The sequence below is a fragment of the Camelina sativa genome, chromosome 4, assembly GCF_030686135.1.
Source record: "Camelina sativa cultivar CO46 ecotype springtype chromosome 4, ASM3068613v1".
Lineage (NCBI taxonomy): Eukaryota > Viridiplantae > Streptophyta > Magnoliopsida > Brassicales > Brassicaceae > Camelina > Camelina sativa.
In genome coordinates, this window is record NC_141883.1 from 17,352,639 (window position 1) to 17,373,225 (window position 20,587).

The window sequence follows — 20,587 nt, forward strand, 5'->3', positions numbered from 1 at the left end:
TAACTTATATCTACAACACTAATGACTATTTGTTTTGTGTGTAGCAGTCTTTTAAAACGATTGCTGCCTCACTAATATGGATACACATCTCATTGGGGGATCAGAAGATGGATTGGATCAGAGGATACCAATTTGGTAGTTCAGAAGTGGTTTCGTAACTCTGAGATGTGCATAGCAACGTAAGTAACTCATGTTATCTCTAAATTTATTTCCTAGGCGTTTCATTTGCTCTAACCGATTCAGCTGAATGACCAATAAGTGAGAAATAAAATCAACGGTTGTTCAACTTCCATTCTCATATAAGATTTTTTTGCAACCTCAGGGACACTGGGAACTATATTATCAGAACCAGTACGTTGTAGAGTTTCATACAAGCGCCCAGGTATACAATATAAAAGCAACAGACACATCCCTCGACAAAAAAGGTCACAACTTTTGGCTTGAGCCAATATGACGGTAGAAGCACTAAAAATCTTTAAAAACGTTGAAGCAGGTCATCGCGCTAAGTGGAAGAAGAAGAGGAAATACTCTCCACCTTATGTTTTTATTTTCTTTTGTACCCAACTAACTCTCGACCTTACGTTTATATTTATCATTTAGTTTGTTAAAAATTAAGAAAATATGTTATTTTACATGTTATGTTGTTACATTCATTTGTCTCAAAAAAAAAATGTTAATTCATATCGTTAAATTTTGTTTGTGCAGTCATATTGTTTATATATATTGGTACAAATTATACTGACACGGATGATAGAACTGGTTTTAAATTTTCAACGGTGTGAGTAGGAAGCCATAGGGACATAAATAGGTTTCTCTACTAAGATCTTTCTGTTTTTTTTTTGACGGGTTATGTAATTTGTGTTCCTTTTGCAAATAGCACTAGGATTTTACATAATTAATATATTTAATTAGTTATCATTTTTAAAAATATATGTTCATCTTTTATTTTTAATAATATAGTATAATATTTATATAATACTTTCTGTTTTAAACCAAAAGTGTTATACTACGATGTATCGCATGTTAATTAGTATCCACATTTAGGTCTATCAATTAAACCAAAGTGCGTTAGGCGGATGTGACTGCAGGTTTAAATATTTTGATTAAAAAAATATTTTGTAAATACAACTATAGGATGATTTTCTGCAGGTTAAAGATCTTTAAACCAATCCGTTGCGGGACAGGTCTATAACATATGACAGATTTGAACTATTAAACCAACACTAAAACTATTTTTTTTAATATTTCATATATTATATATTTATGACCATAGTTTGGAATTAATTAAATTATAAATAATACCCATATTTACAAAATATACAAACATGTCAAAGAAAAAACAAATATTTTATTTATACCAGTTCGACTAACATTTTGATAATTAAAAGTATTAAAATATATTTAAAACACAATAAAAATAAATTTTTGACTCGCGGTGTACCGCGGGTTCAATCCTAATTTTATAATATAACCAACAAAGTTGAAAAGAGAGAAAGATCATTCGGAGATATTTTTAATTAATGAAAATATAAATTGTTATCTAAATTTTACTAATATCTCGAAAATTCATTGTCAATTAAAGTTATTAACAACTAAAGTTATTTTATATTAGAAAAGTATATATATAAAGCTCCAAGTATTACTTAACCAATGATATTAGACATAAGTCTTTTAAAAACAATTTAACTAAAAGAAAATGAAATACCTTTATAGTTATCAATATAATAAAACTTGGATGTTTTTCACCAGGATCTGACAATTCAGTATTTTAGAGTCTTCTCAGCTTGACACCTCAGTAAAATCTTCAACTAATAAAAACATTTCAGATAATACAACTCAATGTCAACCTATAATAAATATATTATTTTATTCCATGTCATTTTCTTCTTAAAACATTTTTTCATTCTGTTGGGCTTTGGACTTATAATCATCCATCTAGAACAATAAAAATGACCCAATAAGCTTCATATGAATATCAAGGTGCACTAAAAAATATAATAAAAAACCCGAACTCGAACTCGTTCGAGTTATTTGCTTTATTGATGGAGTGTCTTGAAACTGTACACTAAGTACGTGCATTTGTTGTGAAAGTTTCCGTAGCAATCGTAATCAAAGGCACAAGTAAGTTAAGTCTTCTTCTTTTTTTGTGCACCAAGTTAAGTCTTATAGCTCCATAATTAGATAAGACAAGGACGAGGAATGCCAAATAATTTTAAAAAGCAAAAAGTTGTGAATGGACACCACATTGAGGTTACCTTAATCTCAATATCTCTTGGTGTGTTGAAATCTTGTTTGAAGTTTGGCTTGTAAAAAAACTCGTTGACTTTGAGATCGTTCTCAAGTTGTTCCCCAACCCCAACCGCAACAGCTGTCTGCAAACAAAGGACCAAGAAAAACAAACCCATCAAAAGAACTGATATGAAAAATACATAATAAAAGTTACCAAAGAGATGAGAAACAGACCTCGTAGCACCAGCAGCGGGAAACAAGGCGAGGTTCAGAACCTCCACCACCCAAGACCATGAGAGGAACATTAAAAGATCTTACGAACTGGAGGCAATCACCGTGACCCTTGATTTTCAAGTTGAACCTACCAGGCCAATTATCAGCTAATGAATCAGCACCACACTGAAGAACAGGTCTGAATAGATTACAAAGACTTTTATCCTTGAGGCAATCTTTTAACGGTGCACTCAGAGAATACAACTCTCTCCTGTCTCTGTATCCGTATCTTGGGAAAAACGTGAAAGTGTCTGAATCAGTGTGGAAAGAAACAGTCATAACTCTATCAGTATCGTAAAATGCTTCTTCCACTCCATCCCCACGGCGATAGCCAATATCTATGTACAGAACTCTCTGTCAACAACAAAATTCAGAAAAGCAAACATCAAGATTCTGAATAACGATGCATCAAAGATTCATGAATCAACGCCTAAATCTTAACTAGAGGTGTCAATTGGGCGGACTGTCCATAGACACACGCCCATGTCCAAATATATATGGGCGGATCATGGTCAGACCAAAAACTAAATGGTCTATATGGGCATATGACCATTTTTCTCTATATACCATATGGGATTAACCATAGGAACAATGGATATGCCCACTTACCAAAACTGACATATTTTTATGAGAAAATACATTTACAACTAAATAATTCTAAATTATTATATTTTACATTTATATTTTTTTTTCATGAAATACATTTATAAAATTTTGTTTTTATAAAATATATAAATTATTGTATTGGCGGAAAAATGATTTTACGGTTTTGGCAGGAAAACGCAATTCTGCAATTTTCCGCCAAATTCATGATTTCACGGTTTTGGCGGAGAAAAAGCAATTTCACGGTTTTGGCTGGAAACACACAATTTTACGGTTTTGACGGACACACACAATTTACGGTTTTGGCGGAAAAACACAATTTTACAATTTTGGCAGAAAAATGTAATTTTACGGTTTTGGCGGAAAAATATAAGTTTACGGTTTTGGCTGGAAAATATAAGTTTACGGTTTAAAAAAAAATCAGATTTTATAAAAGAAACAACAAAATAAAATTCAAATTTTATAAAAGAAAATAACAAAAATAAAACTCAGATATTATAAAAAATGGTGACTATATAAGGTGAGTGTCTTGATAACAATTTACACTTTACACTAACAAAAAACTTGGATCAATGAATTTGGATTTTGTAGATTCATAGTGGAAGATATAACACTCGACTTGGTCTTTCTATCTCTTATTAATTTTATGTCTAGGCAGCTTCTTGGCAATGGTTTCAAACTTTTCAAGAAAATCATTTTCAGTTTATTATTCTTTTTATGTGCAAAGTACTTTCAGTTTATTTAGTTCATAAAAACCTACTTTGTCCAATTGCTTTATGTGATAATGTTGTGGTGATTATTTGAATATTTACATACTATTGGTTATGTGGCTAAATCTACTATATACTCAGATACTTGAAATTATGTATTCTACTGCTAAAACTAATGAAATCTGCCAAATTAAATGAGCTCTATAGCGAACAAGGAATAGTGAAAAAAAAAACACAAGGATGACAAAAGAGAAAGAGACTCAGAATGACTCTCTACCTAGCAAAAGAGATGTTCTTAAGATTGAGAAAAACGATTGTGTAGATGAAAAAAATAAAAATGATAAAAGTTATGAATTGGAATCTCAGATCTCATGTATTGAATTAAACTGCTATCTCATATTATTTATGTTAGCAACTTGGACCGCTATCAAATTCTCAAAAATGATGAACCGACTATTGAAATTACATGTCCTTATTTTGTTGTTTTATCTAGATTATATTCTCGGTCAGTTGTTCCTCTGCTTTTTAAAAATAATAACAATGTTGTTTATCTATTTTATTTAAGATTGTTTGATTAGAATAATAAGAAAATATTATGAAAAATATAAATAATAAGGAAAAACTGATAAGAATTTGCACTATAATTTTGATACTTGATATCAAACAACTTATATTAAATTATGTTTTAAAAAAAAATCAAATTATATTTTTTATTAAATAAAAGAATTCTAAAATAATCCTACGGCATAGCGCGGGTATAAGCTTAGAAGAAAACATAAAAATAATAATGGTGCTCTAATGCATTGTGACACAAGAAAAAAAATTGATTTTAGTCTACAATTTCATTACAATTAAAAAACCCAACAACAAATAATAACAAAAAACTAAAAACAAAAATATTACCAATGATCATTGTCCACATATATGTTAATAATGATTTTTATTATAAAAATCATCCTATAAATAATAAAAATAAAAACAAAACAAAAACAACCCGCGGGCGGGTACTATCCAAGTTAACTTAAATTTTATAAAGTTGCTTATAATTTACAATTATTTTAACCAATAAAAATAAAATACACATAATTTAAAACATACTCCCTCTGAATTAGAATAGATGATGTTTTAGTATTTTCACATAGATTAAGAAAAACATTTAATGTTTAGCTATAAATGCATTATTTATTTCTAACAACACATTTTTATAATTATTAACCAATAGAAATCTATTAAACTTTTAAATTTTCATTTAATGATTCTAGAAATTTACAATTTCTTAGCATTAATTGAGAAAAAATATACAGAAAATTAATCTTTGTGATACAAGAAAAAATCCTAGAAAATCATCCTTTATGATATGGAGGTAGTATTTGTCAAAAGAAGTTAATACTTTTAATAAATTGTTATAAGAAAATGGTGATTTACGAGAAACTAATATAAAAAGTGGAAAAAAATGGGAAAAGAAAAGAGAAAACAGAGAGTTTTGCTAAAATTAGGCTAACTAGTTAACAGACAAAGAAGAAAACCAAATAAAATCCAAATACACCAAAAGAAAACCAAGTTAAGATGTGATCATTGTAAAAATTTCAACAACTGTATTAGTGACGATAAACAAAACAGCCTCATTCAACCTCTTCTTCTTCGCTTCCTCTCCTCTCTGTCGCTTTCATCCAAACTAGAAGATGATGAATCAGAAGAACATGAGTCAGACTCAGAACCAGAATCAGAGGAGGATGAGCCCGACTCTGACTCAGAATCAGACTCGGAACCAAAACTGTCAGACTCAGATTCTGATTCCGCAACTTCCACCTATTGTTGCATGGTCTTCAGATACTCTCTAAGATTCTCAGTGATACCACTAAGACCAATGGAGGTAAAGAAACTAATTGAAAACCTCACGTTCTCTTGATTATCTTTGGGGAAGATAGATTCAAGTGAGTCCTGCATTGCTAAATCCTGAAGCCTCTCATTAAGCAACCTAATCCCCAAGAGTTCTGACAATTCCTCAAAAAGGAACTTAAGGAAGATACGAGATGAAGAGGTTGTGTCCTCCTTAGTTAACCTAATGTAGGAAAACACATGCCATGGGATTGCTTGTGTCGCAAGTAAATGGCCAAAAAACTTAGCAACGTTACGCAACTTGTTAGTCTCGAGACGGTGGATCATCAAATACTGCTGAACAAAACATTTCTCAAAACCCTTTTGATAAACTTTGCTGATCATACAGAAACGCTGACCCAAGGAACCGTAGTAACGAAGATAAATTCTCTCCTGAGAGCAGCATTTAAGAAGCATTATGCATAGTTCCATCTCTTGACCTGGTTCAAGTTTAATTCTAAGTAACTTGTGACCTGCTTCCTCCAAATCAACACTGGACATAATGGTCTGGTATATCATCCTCCTAAGATTGACAAGATTAGTCTCCTTCTTTTCTCTTATTTGCATTTCTTCTTCATCAAATTTATCATCTTCGTCCTCTGAACTAGCATCAGAGCCATCTTCTTCCTCACCAAGTAACTCCTTCTTGTGTTCCTCGTACTTCTTTTGGTTCTTGAGGAAGTCAGGATCAGGTTTGAAAACATCAAGAGAGGTTTCAGGATCTGTTTCTTGATATAGAGACACATAATGCGAGTATTGTTCTTCTACGAGATCTAACTCAGGACGAATAGCGGGAGTTTTTGGAAATTTGGCAAAGTAGAGCCCTTCAATCAGGTACTGAACTCTCTTATCAATCTCTCCTTCATGTAATATACTAAGAAACCGCTTAAAAATCTCATTCAGTCCTTTCCGTGTAACGTCCTGAAGCCTTGCGCCACACTCTTTCACAAACACAACAGCCAGTTCGACATTGTCATCAGTCAGGTTACCAAGAAGTAGAGTGACTAATTTAAGTGCGATGATCTCCTTAGCAACTTGCTGGTTTACTAGATGTGCTATAAACTTAACAGCAGCAAGAATCTGACGCTTGTCGTTACAAGCATACGCTCTCATTAGCTGCAAAACAACCCTTTTCAATAGAAGTAGACCAACTTGAGGGAACTTGGAGTTAACAACAGCGACTAAAGCTGCAAAGACGTCAGTGAATTCAGGAGAAGCCATTTGAGACTTGATACAAGAACGGCAGAAGAGTCCTATTCCTCTGATGAGATTTTCAGAAAACAATTCAGGGATTACGTTCTCGATGTTTCTTACATTAACCTTATTCACAATCCCATTAATACTTTTACGAAGAGCGTCCCATGTAAGTCGTTGGTACTCTACGCTGCTCTTATCTTCAACCTCCTTCATCTTACTTTCTTGCTTGAACGGTGGAACATAAACTCCTCCTGTTTTTCCCATAGCCCTAGCATTGCTATCAGCCGATGGATTGAGTTCTGGCACGTTGGGCTTTGCAACTTCACTCTTTGCTTCCCTTTCACGGCGCTTGTCTCTGTCTCTGTCTTCTTTTCCTATCTCTCTTTCTATCTCTCTCCTCTTCATCAGAGGAACTATCATGCCTACCCATAGACGAATAGATACAAAAGTAAGAACCTTTCTCGTTTAACTTTGAAAGCCCTAACCTATATATCTAACGATATATAGCATGCAAGAACACTAATGAGGTTGTGGTCGTCGCAAAGACTGAATCAATCGGCAAGCAAAAGTGGTAGTGAGTTGAAGGAAAGGTTTGAGAAGAAAGTTCTCTTTAAATAGAGATCCAAAACCAAAAGCAACGAGGAATTGGAATAAAGAAAACCTGAACCATAAAGAAAAAGAAAACACCTGAACACGGATTCCAAACAACTAGTCTACGGTCTTCGGTAACGCATACCAATAAACCATCACAGTGAAAGGCGTTATGTACATCGACTTGTTCCGAGAGATGATCTTTTAAGCTGAATTGACATGTTATCTGTGCAGATGGTTTAACGTTTCCATGAAGATCAAGACTTACTAAATTAACCCTAGAATCAGCTAACATGAGAACCATAGAGGAGGGCTTTGGAGCATTAGCAGAGTGCTTCTTAGCAAGTATCGAATATTTGACCAGACCGTTCCATCTTTTCGATGTTGATCGTAACCGTGCTAGAGATATAGCCGGAACTCTAGAAAGAATCTCGAATAGCAAATCATCCGGAAGATATACCGTGCTTTTCCCCTCGTACCTCTTCATCATCTAATCTTTAGAGTCGACTGCGCTTTCTTTCAGATAACTTGGGATGAAACTATAACCTAAAATTTTGAAGTTAAAAGTTCAGATTTCGTCTGACCTAAATCAAGAAGAGAATCAAAACGATTGTGGGTAAAATTCTAGATGGGCCAAGTGTGGGCCGAAAGAGTCGATTTCGAACTCATAATGAGTTGTGCTAAAGTTAGGTTCATGAACTAGTGTTTCAAGACTTCTAGTGCAAGCTGATTTCTAGTCACCAGAACAGAACAGACATTGACATTACCAAACAAGCCAAACACAAAAGATTTAAAGCCTTTAGTCATAAGGAAAGAAAATTACAGTAAAACCTCTATAAATTAATAAAGGGTTTGTTCGTTTGGTTGATGCAGGCGGTTGCGGTTGCAGCAGCGACAGCGACTGCATTTACGTTTTTAACCGCTGAATCGAAACAACGTTTAAAAATGTTAGACGCAGTTGCCGCAGCGTCATAACGCAAGTACCTGCGGCAAACAAACGAACAACTATATTTGCGTCTGCCTTAACCGCTGGTACCTGCGGCAGCGAAACGAAAAAACCCAAAGTCGGGACCATGAAATTTTATTAATTTATAGAAGTTTTAATTTATCGATAAATTATATTTTTTCATTTTCATAATTTTGAAAAATTTCTATTACAAAATAAGATACTTTTGTTATGATTCACATTTTTATCAAATTTTCTTTATTTATAATTTTGGCTATCGTAATAGAATTGATGCTAAGAGGGGGTATTGAATTTGACATTCTAAAGGATTTTAGAGTATTCTTAAAATCTTTTGTTATTCAATTGAAGATTTTTAAAAATCTTCTGAAATCCTATGTTATTCAACTTAAGATTTATGTAAAATCCTTTAAAATAATATAGAATCCTTTAAAACTTGCTACTTTAGAGGCTGTTATTGGAGATGTGATTTCTAAATTCATATGGAATTGTAAATTCTAAAAATCAAAACACATGGATTTTGAAATAACATGTTTTATCCTTAGATTTAAATCCTTCTATTTTACACTTTCAAATCCATTTAAAACATAATGTGGATTTTGAAATCCAAAAACAAATCATTAAATAAATAACATGAAATTTTAACAAGTATTTGTAAATTATAGAACCAATAACACATAATTTTGATAAGTATTTTAAAATCAATGATTGAATAACACATGATTTTTGCTTGGATTTCCAAATCCATTAAAATCATGGAACCAATGACTTTTTTTTGTTTTTTAGTTGAAAAGTATGACAATCAAAATCATACCTATAGAGGTGGAATTTTGAAAGATTTCAGAGAAAAAAAAAGACTGAAGATCTTGAAGCCAAAAACCCCCGCCAATCATCAACCACCTTCTCCACCAGTCTCAGCCTGAGCCGTCAAGTTTTTTGGGTTTGCCGCAGCATCACCAGAGGCAGAGTAAAGGGATAATAAATTCTATTGGTTTTGATCAGTTTCTGGGTTTGAGCTCATGGAGAGTTCGATCAGATTATTGTTTGGACACAAAAAAAAAACATCACCGTTAATCCAACTATTGATCAGTTTCTGGGTTTAAGTTTTACACGAACTGAGGACATAGCTCCAACTATTGATCTGATTTTCTTTTGGTATTGTGTTGTAAAATATTATAAAATCACCCAAAGTTTAATAGTCAAATCCAATAGAATCACATTTCATTTTTTTTTCTTAAAATAGAAAAACTCTAAAACACAATCAAATCTCCTAAAAACTTACTAAATCTTTCAAAATTCTAAAATATTAAAATCCTACCAAATCTTTAAAACATCAAGTTGAATACCCCCTCTAATAGTTTACTTAATTATTCAGATGAAAATGATAAATGTTAGAAGTTTAGAGTTTAGAAGAAATTGCTAGTACTATCCGTAATGATGAAGTTGAATAAGATATTGAGGTGCCTTTAGAACTAGTTACATGTAAAAAAACAATTATCGCATCTAGTACTCTCGACAATTGTTGTATGCGATTTGAGAAGACAACACCAAAAGTTTTTAATACAATGAAAAAAATTAGAGATGAGTTCTAACTAGAATGCAAATTCAAGAATACACAAACAATAATAGAGCCATAATTTCACTAAATTTATATATATATATATATATATATATTATTTAGTTTATATCATTATTAATTTATGATATTGTTGGGATCATATTTTGATATAGGATTTATAAAAAAATTATTATCTTATTATTTTATCGAATTGTGTCATTTTTTACTTTAGCCCAACTCAGGATCAGAAAATTTTATTAATTTATATTTTTTTTTACAACAAATTTTATTAATTTATAGCGAATATTAATTTAAAGAGTATTAATTTATAGAGATTGTAGCGTAAAATTAAAATAACAAGTTACAATAGTAAAAAAAGTCAATACACTTAGCCGTCAGACCGTCTGCCATTTAATTTGAGCCAACAGATTCCATTGGACTCTCACAACCTTCTCTATCAAACTCATCCATCTGATCCGATCTACCATTTTGCTCAGCATCCTCAACGTTCAAAACAATCCTACGTCTATATTCATCCATTGATCCCAATAAAAAATTAGTAACATCTTTATCATCCAAGACATACATACGATGGTCTCAGTCTCTTAGCATTTATATCCTCCAGTGGAATGTATCTAAGTTTTAGATTCCATGTCCTGGGAGCTTTAATCTTGTTGCATATTCTATCAATCAACTCAGAATAAGTGACCTCCTCTATAGATTTCTTCTTCATGAAGTTAGAATATAGATTACGGAAATAAATTGAGTTTTTAATGTAGTTGGAGTGAAATGTTTTAGTGAACGTAAGGTGTTCGACGAAATGCCTTAGAGAGTTGTTTATCTTAGTATAATTCAGTAGTGTTTGTGTTTAGCGTGAACAATCTTTTTTTTTTTGAATGATGAGTTCAATCGTAATAACTGTTTTGAGTTCATTCACCAGATTCATCTAACTCGTGGCGCTGCTCATTAGATTTAGCAGAAGTAACATACACATGCTTGTTTTTGTTCGGAAGATTTATGAAAGGTTGATTTTTTATTCTGTGTGTAGAGAGAGATAGAGAGACCCTTCTCCATGGCGCCAAGGTGGAAATGGAAAGGTGCTGAGGCAAAAGCACTTGCAGAACCTGTTTCAGAAACAGTCTCAGAGCTTCAATCTTCTTTGGCCCAAACAGAGGCTTCAGGCTTCCTCTCAAGTTGTAATGTACTTCTATTGGTTGAGGTTGAGCAAGCTGAGCTTTTGGACCGTTGTTGTTTCGGTAAACTTGTTGTTAGTAGCGAGAAAGATAAGAGATGGATTCAGTTATCTTTTGAAGAAGCTTTCTTTTTGTTCTACAAACTCAACTGCATCAAGATCTCTCCTCACGGTCGTTCCCTAGAAGACGAGGTAGATCTATGGCGATCAATGAGATCCTTTAAGCCGAATTTTGCGATCTTGTACAAGGCTTATTCGCATCTTAGATTAAAGAACTGGATTGTGAGATCAGGGTTACAATATGGAGTTGATTTCGTGGTCTATAGACATCATCCATCTCTTGTCCACTCTGAATACGCTGTTCTTGTTCAGTCCATTGGAGAGAATGACGGGTTAAAGGCGTGGTCCGATGTTCATTGCAGTGTTCGCCTAACTGGAAGCGTCGCGAAAACATTGTTGTTTCTTTACGTTAATGGACAAGTCAATACAGAGAACATGAACCTGCCTTTTTGTTTAGAAGACTACACAGTGGAAGAGCTAACAATTCGTAGATGGAGTCCTGAACTTTGCCGTGAAGATGAAACCAGAACATGATTATGCTTATGAGTTAAACAGTTGTGTTGTAATACTCATTTTTAGAGGAAGATATAAAAACAGACTAGAAGTTCTGATTCCAACATAAATAATATACAAACACAAAAAAAATGTGTTACATACCAAAAACAAACTCAAAAAGGTACTAAAAACTTTACCGCAAGAGCCAGTGACAACATAAATCAAAGCTTCCATAATATATTTGTTCTAATGAACTACATACCAAACTTTGATCAAAGATGGAAATGACTAGGATGTGATTTTGTCATCCTTGCTTCACCGGCAGGCTCATCGTTATCCATCCTCTTGACATTCCTATAAGCCGCATAAGCTATCACGTAGAAGATAACGAGCATGATTAGCACCACGATGTTGATCACTGATACTTTTCTCCAGCTCTTCTTCAAACTCCCAAGAACACCAGCTTTACAAGAGCTACACTGATAACAGAGCATGCTCTGGTCGTTGCTCCACAGCATACAGTCCGGGTTAGGTCCTATCATCCCTCCTCTCGTGTCCCACCCCGTCTCATTCACATATGAAAAACCACAATCTGTTGGTGGCTTGCAACAGCCGGACTGCAACATAACAACAATTACATATCATAAAGACATAAACTGCAATATACTAATAATTATTTTTCTATAATTCATTACAAAACAAAGCTCAAGTCGTATGCATAACCTACTACCATAAAGCATTATGATCATGTATCAAAGTATAGCTCGATAGGCTCATATAATTTATATGACAAAATAAGGACTTGAACAACTACACTTTCATACGTTCCATGCATCTTCATCATGGTTTTAGTTACTCACGTGTAAAGCTGGGAATATGAGCACAAATATGTCTACTTTAATAAACAAAAATATTCAAAAATACAACAAAGCAATAATTATTCCCCAAAAAGTTGAATACTTTTTTGAGTCGCTCCAAAAGCTTATAATAAATTTTAACATATAAAAACAAAAACAAAAAACTGCAATGGCCAGAAATAAATTGCAGAGATATATCTCTCTGGCAAATAAGAATCGAAGCCTAGACAAACAAATCATTATTCAAGGAATCATACCTTTTTTACATGTTCAAATTTGTTTCATATATGGCTTCTACAACAACAATCAATCAGGTCGAATAAATTTATAAAATAAAAATTGTCTCAGTTTGTTATTATTATTTTTTTGCTGGAGTAAGCTGGAGACAAAGCTAAATCAGATCTAGACTCAATCACTCATAGATAGTCAACTAAGTTTATTATAAAAAAAGTTAACACAAAGTTTCTTCAGTTTGAAAAAAATAAAAGATAATAATTATCTTTTTCAATAATTGAGTCTCTCCTCATATGGGTCTTGAACACATGGAGGACCAAAAATTTTAATTTCAAGAAATTAACACCTCAAAGCTTGTGTCCAAAAAAAAAAAAAACTAATAGCCAGAGACCTTTCTTAAAATTTCTGTATCTGAATATCCCAGAATCCAAGATTAAACAAAGAACATCACTAGATTTGATTCTAAAATAACCAAGTAACATATATATGTATTATAAAAAGTTACCTCAACAGGACTAAGTCTTCTAAGGAAGAACATATCAGCTGTTTCAGGTACACCGTTAAAGTTCCTTCCGATCTTCCTGCAAGCACCAGAATCTCTAAGACAAGAACTGATTTTGCCCCAGTAACCATCATCCGAGACTCGATCTTTCAACCAACCAGAGTAATCTTGAATATAGTAGTCAAGATAGCCCCGGTTAAGCACGGTTCGACCAGATCCTTTATCGGTAACCGCGTAAGCAAAGATGATGAAACCTATGAGGGCGGCTATGATGAGGAGCATGACGACTAGGTATAGCCACATGAGGAACTTATTACGGTAACAAGCTCCAGCGAACCCGGCTAAAGAAACGACCATGATTGAGATTCCGATGACTATGAGTGGCCACTGGAGGAATCTTAAACAGTCGGTGGAGTTAGCTCGGCTGCTCAGCCATATTCCACCGCCGAGGATTGGGATCGAGAGGAGGAAGGTGAGGAAGTTGACTAGACCTATGAGATGGTTGCTTGTTCTCATAGCTTTTGATGATTCTTAGGTTTAGGTTTTCTTGAGCTTTCTTGAGCTTTCTTGAGCTTTCTTGAGCTTTTTTTCTTGTGCAAAAAGACTGTAAAATGCAGAGAGGCGTTAAAGAAGAGGATGGTGTTGAAGATGATGAAGACATAATGGGTTTACATATCTGCACATGGTTTGACACGTGTCAGTACAGTTTATTTTTGCTATTGGGTAGTGTGTTATTGTCATTTGATTAGTACATTATAATATTGTTGTTTACCTAAAAAAAATGAGAAAATTTTGTTTCTTTATTTGTCGTGACGCAGATATTTGATATATATAATTTGTGTGCGATTTTTTTTTTTTTTTTTGGTTTTACAAAGAAAACAGTTTCAAGGCCACCACCATGACAAAAACAAACGATCTTTATAGTATCTTTATGATATTGATAACTAAGCTAAGCTACATATATATGAAGTTAAAGTGATACGTTTTTACGTAATAATTAGGCTTTGAAAGTTAACTAGGCTAAGACGGATTAGATTTTGAACGTTTGGGATCCACATATTTCTATTAGTTACCATGTCGGTAGTTCAGTGATGATATTTTAATTTTGAAGATATTATATTTGTAATTACTGTATTAATCCACATATACGTGATGTTGAACATTTTACTCATGGTGATGAAGTCATATTCATCACTTGAGTTGTTGTTGGTGTGCTAGTATTTTCTACATACATATCTTGAGCTGAACCAATAAAATATTAAAGACCGCTTTCTTAAATGGTCTTCTAATTATGATCATAAAACAGGTAGAGAGTTTCAAAGAAAGAAGTAAAAACAAAAGTTATTAGGCTTGTCTATTGTAAAGGTTGTTGTATTAGGCTAATCTGTTGTGGTAAAATAAGTGAGTTGAAAAAAATAATAATAATTTGATTGGAGATTTTTTTTTTCAGTTAAACATTTTCATCATATAATAGAAGGATAGAATACAGGGCTGGAATACGGTTTTGATATCCTAAAGCCGGCGAAAAACAGAAATATCCCTCGAAACTTAAGCCCCATACACAGGAAACACAAATTAAAACAACAAAGCCAAGAGAAAAACTCTAACAAGATACCTCGAACAAAGTAAGCAAAGAAAACGAATCTAATTCCTACCCACCTAATCTTTACCGAGAATCTACATCTAGGACTTTGCATCCCCACAAAAGACATTGCTACAAGAGGTTAGCCTTACAAGAACAGACAAGGAACAGACCACGGAAGAAGACTTAATTATTTTCTAAACTAAAGCGGTGGTAAGAGACTTAGTTTAAAGATTCAGCGAACATAGAGGAGGTAAGCGAAAGCTATCCTAAGCTAGACAAAGACCTGGCCGTAACTTCCTCGAGATCAAGAGCTAAACTATGACTACAACCTTGACAACAAAACAAAAGTCATAAACTAGACTGCAACCAGGAAGACAGTAGAGACGAGGGAGATACGGAAGTTAACAAGGAATTATTCTGATGTTGCACAGATTCATCGAGGTAAGAAGAAAAACGAGCCGTCGAAAAGGAACGCCAAAACCTCCACGGGAGGCAATGACTCAAGGAAATGAACCACCGGTCATAGCAGAAGCTAGCCGAGACTCCACTTCAAGGCTAAGGAGCTGAAACAACAAACCATAGCACACCATCGACCACCAGAATCAGCAGATCTGAATCCCACGACCAAATCTCATCAGATCTGAACATTGAAAATAACTTACTCACCAACGTCGAAAGCTTCCACACTTCCTAGGAAAAGACAGAATTGAAAAACTAAGCAATAAATCGACGGAAATGACCGACGCCGGCGCTAACTGAGCCGCCACGCGCCGGTCACAAACTTGACGGCCGCTTTGTGTTGTTAAGCGAGAGAGAAAATTTTAGGTCGAGGAGGAGAGAGGGGTGACTATGCGAGTTGATTGGAGATAGTCATGTGTATATTTTACTGTATATATATGGTAATTGCAGCTATGCATATGCGTAACAAGGCTTGAATTTTACTCTATATATATGGTAATTGCAGCTATGATTGGCTTGAATTTCCTATATTTATAATTATAGTAACTTCGAATTTCATATTTACAACAAAAAAATCAGTTCTTTATTCATAATAAATTTATTTTTAAGAATTGTTTCATATATTTTATTAACTTACCTATTCTATCAAATATATTGTCCCATATTTATAATGACATTCATGTTTTTTAAGACACTAAAATTTAATTAGTTGCAATTCTTTATTTGTACTTATATTGACATTTTTGTCACTTCTATAATATTTGTAGCATTGCAACGAATGATTAATAACAAATAAAAATATAATAAATACTAAAGATATATAAATATTTAATTATTGCATTTATGTAACTCTTATATAGTTGATGTAACTTCTATGACAATGAAATATGAATTGATATAAAGATTAGTGCATTAACTACTACCCAATTAAATAATAAAATTAGTATATGTTTTTAACTACAATTTTCTAATAAATAGTAATACACACGCTAACTTTTATATCTTAAATCTCATATAATTTTGTAAATTCTATATCTTTTAGTATTTATCTAACATAATCTTACTGTATTCCAATATATATGTAGCATGTGGTATCTATTTTAACATTTTTGGAGTACATTTTTGTGTCATTATTTTTTGCAACGGATCGGGTTTTTAAAGAATTATAAATCGATTATGGAAATCGGATCTTGCTATAATATATGGGCGAGATTCATTCCTAAAATCTATCACTAATTAAGTAGAAATATAGCACTATTAAATAGAAATTCCAACATTCATATAATATAGGAACTAATTAAATACAGTAATATTTTAGGCAACATATAATTACGATAGAAAAATTGCAAACATATTTTGGTAAATTCTTATATGTATTACGCTGTATACGTGTATATGTATAGCGTGGATGATGAAATTAAATAAATCAAATCCTAACTAGAATCAAGATAAGGATATACATTAACATTATTTCCTAAATCAAAACAAACAAAATCGTAAAAATATACTATAGTTTATGCATCGTAAAACGTTAACATTATAGTTTTTGTATATCTCACCATTACTATATAATAAATCTTAACATATTAAAATTTATTAGATGTAAGCTATGTACTGGGATTCTTTAATTTAATTTGTGCAATATATTTTTTTTTCTTTTTGCACTCCAAATAATATATTAAGACCATTTACATAAAGAAATTAATAACATTGGATATCTCTAAATGTATTGTACTTCAACATATATTAAATACAAATAATATTACTTACAATCATAAATAAAATTTGAGTTTTTTAAAAATGATTGACTATGAACCAAAGAAATAGTAAATAAAATCACATTTAAATAAATATAGATAACAAATTCAGCACTATAACAATTATATATATAGCTCTGCTCAATTGTAAACTTTATCCACAATTTTCATTTATCTATACAATCTCCTATATATATTCATAAATATATATAGTTAGTTTGATCAAAAATACAAAAAATATAAAATGTATATATAGCAAAGGAAAATATGTAATTATTACAAAACTACAACATAACTATGCCAATTTCCATAAATTAAAGGTGCAAGAATAATTTAGTAAAAGAAGAAAAAAAACAATTGCCTCGTGGTGTACCACGGGGTAGATCCTAGTTATGTTTATAAGAAGTTCAACAGGTCTGTATCATATAAATATGTAAAAACTTATATGATATATGGTATTTTTGTTTTAAAATATGATGAAATATTTAATCTTTTTATCATCTAAATTGTTTTCGTTATAAACTTTTTTTTGGGATATTAGTACTGCATATATCATAGATTCCTATATTCTATATCATCTTAATATATGTAGTGTATTTCCTATTTTGCTTTTATATTTGTGTTCATTTTAAAATAAACAATTCAAATGATGTATTATCACTTACTTATTAATATTATTAATATTTTTTAATTTCTATTCACTTATTAATATTGCTCTAATCATGTATCATTTATCAGTATATAGTATTAGATGTTATTATAATAGTTTATATCACATAAGTATCTTTCCAATCTTGTACAAAAAATTTCAAATGTTTTCCTCAATTATTGTTCTAAAGTTTTATTAGTTCACTCAATAGTCTTTCCACTATCCAACAAACGCAATAAAACTAACATATTAGTTTTTATATTATTTAGATTCAATTATGAAGATAAATATTATCCGAGATGATTAATCCAAATCTAAAGATGCTCTTTTGAGATGATTGATGAAGTTATATATTAAAATCATATAGAGAAATGATTCAATTGTACCAATATATGTGAGACGAAAACCTAACTTTTCTATATTTACAACTCACAATTTTTTTTAAATAAATTAAACAGATAAAAAAACTCATGACAAAAGAAAAACTCCACATTCAAACTGAAAACATCGCATGCCCCCGAGACACAGAATAATCGACAAAAACTCCACAAACTGAAAACTTCTCAGACCAAGAAACACAAGACAAAAAAAAATCGACAAAAATGTTAAAATACCCTTTTTAGAGAGTAGAGATTTCAATGCCACCAAAACCATCTAAAGATTTGTATCCGTCTAAAAGTTGCCCTGTGAAAGTAAATAGTCCTTTTGTATATTACATTATATATATATATATATATATATATTTGCTTTGAATTCGATACTACATTTTTCGTAGTCATCAAAAGGGAATTTTAGCTTTGAATATGAGATTACATTTTAGCTTAATGTATTAGAGTTTTTATTATTGTAGGGGGCTTGGGATGTTGAGAACAATCCTATCCCTGCCAACAATACATTGTCAGATAAAAGAGACGATAGCGATATTGCGCTTGTAAAATACTTGTTAAAGTATTGTCTGGACTACATCTCTCTCCAGCAAAGTAATACACAAGAATTTTACATTACTTATAAAAATGATACTCACATGGTTGATGCAAATAATTAACATCGATTTATTATCAAATGACGCAAAGTTTTTTTTTTTGTATCAATTATTATAATCGATATTAATAATGTGTCAATTACCAACATATGATTATATATTTTTTATCAATTTGTAAAAGTGATTTTACTATTTGTGTCGGTTATAATAATTGATGTCAAATATTTATATCACTTATAAATAACTGATGTTAACATCATTAATTTGTAAAATAATAATTTTTAGATTAATAAAATACCTCCTTTTAAAGGTTAAGAATTGAATGAGATTTGGAAAACGAATATGGGCGTAGAAGAAGGTTTGTGGGTAAGGAAAAAAGAAATAATTGTTTAATTTTGAGGAAAAAATCAGAATTAATAAATGATTATTTATTTATGGTAACAATAAAAATTTAGTGTCAACTATAATAATAAATTCCAATTATTGTTTTTAATAATTAAAATAATTAAAATTAGCATCACATTTAATTGATGTAAATTTTTGTATTATTTTAAAAGTGATGTCAGTAAAATTAAATGAATATATCGTTTATTTTAATTGATGTAAATGCAAATTTTATATCAGTTCTTCTAAGTGATGCAAACTAATACAAATTTGTTTTAATTTGATTGAACTGACACTAAAAAAAATAATTAACATATCATATATTACAATTGATGTTAAATTATTTAGTTTGTATTATTTGCTAATAAGTAATTTAAACTAGTATCATTTATATTTTTGATGATATTTAATTGATGTAAAATAACCTTTTTTGTAGTGGCAGTAACATTTCTATGAACATTTTACATAAGTAGTCGAGCACTTTGCACCGATCCTCAAACTCTATGACCTATAAAGCTTAATGTTATATCGCGTTTTTAGAGAATATCTTAACAGTGCAATTTTGAAAACTACTAGGAAATTGAATGTTTTCCCCAACCTAAGTAGCTATTCAGGATCTTTAGCTTCTTGAGCAGCACCACCGTCGCCTTCATAATCATTTTCATCATTATTGTGTGACAACAGTTCTGGAATCCATTCATTATCCCAAATTTCATCACCACTATCTGCATCACTCTCGTCTCCATTGTTACATTCTCTCGCAGCCAGTGCCGGCTTAGCTACAAGGGCGGGTAGTATGATTTTCTCATATCAAAGATCCGAAAAAAAATTATATGTATAAAAGAAGTCCAAAATATTTTTTATATGAACAAAAGAGGTCCAAAAATAATAATTTATATGTATAAAAAGGGTCCAAATTTTTTATTGTGTTACCAATAGCCCATCAGACAAATCCTGCACTACATCTCTCTCCGGCAAACCGGCTACATGGAGTTCTTAATCTATTTGGCAAACATCATATAAGAGAGAACCCTCCTGCATAGTTATGGTTTGTTTTCTATCTTTGGCAACCAATGGTCTTTGTTCCCTTTGTATGGTTTAATTGTAATGGTTTGCAATTGCCCTGGTCCCTTTCTTGCTCATCCGATGAAGCTAGGCAACCACTTTTCAGTACCATCTTCCCCACCCGGGCTATTGACCATCAAATCTATGCCAATGAACTTCTAGTGTAATGCTTCTTGCTCTGGTGAGACTCTTGGTTCTGATTCTCTTTTTAATGTCAAAGTGTCTTATGAATATGACTAACTTTTCTTCCGACGAGTCCCTCATGGAAGATCTATCGAGCAATCGTGACCTCACATGTTCCAAGTAGTTTCCAAGAACTTGTATCAAAGCTCTCATGGACCATTGTTTGATGTTTTATTACTC

The 20,587-nt window shown here is 31.9% G+C and overlaps 3 protein-coding genes and 2 pseudogenes across 5 annotated transcripts; 1 reads left to right on the top strand and 4 right to left on the bottom strand.

The window, feature by feature from the left end:
• Nucleotides 1-117: 117 nt before the first annotated feature.
• Nucleotides 118-3,123, bottom strand: LOC104783804 (histone deacetylase 7-like). Its single transcript, XM_087509399.1, has 4 exons — nucleotides 3,112-3,123; nucleotides 2,464-2,856; nucleotides 2,256-2,372; nucleotides 118-243 (listed from the first exon to the last, which is right to left on the bottom strand). Exons 1-4 carry the CDS (start codon nucleotides 3,121-3,123, stop codon nucleotides 118-120), a joined length of 648 nt encoding a protein of 215 aa, XP_087365525.1.
• A 2,221-nt stretch (nucleotides 3,124-5,344) lies between these two features.
• Nucleotides 5,345-7,320, bottom strand: LOC104783805 (uncharacterized; annotated as a pseudogene).
• A 180-nt stretch (nucleotides 7,321-7,500) lies between these two features.
• LOC147945886 (putative F-box protein At3g21120 pseudogene) lies at nucleotides 7,501-7,971 on the bottom strand (annotated as a pseudogene).
• A 2,436-nt stretch (nucleotides 7,972-10,407) lies between these two features.
• LOC104780381 (tRNA-splicing endonuclease subunit Sen2-1) lies at nucleotides 10,408-11,922 on the top strand. 2 transcript variants are annotated; one of them, XM_010504876.2, is made up of 2 exons: nucleotides 10,408-10,562; nucleotides 11,052-11,922. In XM_010504876.2, the coding sequence occupies exon 2, from the start codon at nucleotides 11,076-11,078 to the stop codon at nucleotides 11,787-11,789; it is 714 nt and encodes a 237-aa protein (XP_010503178.1). In that variant the 5' UTR covers nucleotides 10,408-10,562; nucleotides 11,052-11,075; the 3' UTR covers nucleotides 11,790-11,922. The 2 variants fall into 2 exon arrangements, with proteins under 2 accessions (XP_010503178.1, XP_087366384.1); XM_087510258.1 differs by having other exon boundaries at nucleotides 10,447-10,597.
• LOC104780380 (tetraspanin-3) lies at nucleotides 11,844-15,851 on the bottom strand. 2 transcript variants are annotated; one of them, XM_087510257.1, is made up of 3 exons: nucleotides 15,595-15,851; nucleotides 13,347-15,491; nucleotides 11,844-12,367 (listed from the first exon to the last, which is right to left on the bottom strand). In XM_087510257.1, exons 2-3 carry the CDS (start codon nucleotides 13,857-13,859, stop codon nucleotides 12,023-12,025), a joined length of 858 nt encoding a protein of 285 aa, XP_087366383.1. In that variant the 5' UTR covers nucleotides 13,860-15,491; nucleotides 15,595-15,851; the 3' UTR covers nucleotides 11,844-12,022. The 2 variants fall into 2 exon arrangements, with proteins under 2 accessions (XP_087366383.1, XP_010503176.1); XM_010504874.2 differs by lacking the exon at nucleotides 15,595-15,851 and having other exon boundaries at nucleotides 13,347-14,019; nucleotides 14,116-14,235.
• Between the last annotated feature and the right edge of the window lie 4,736 nt (nucleotides 15,852-20,587).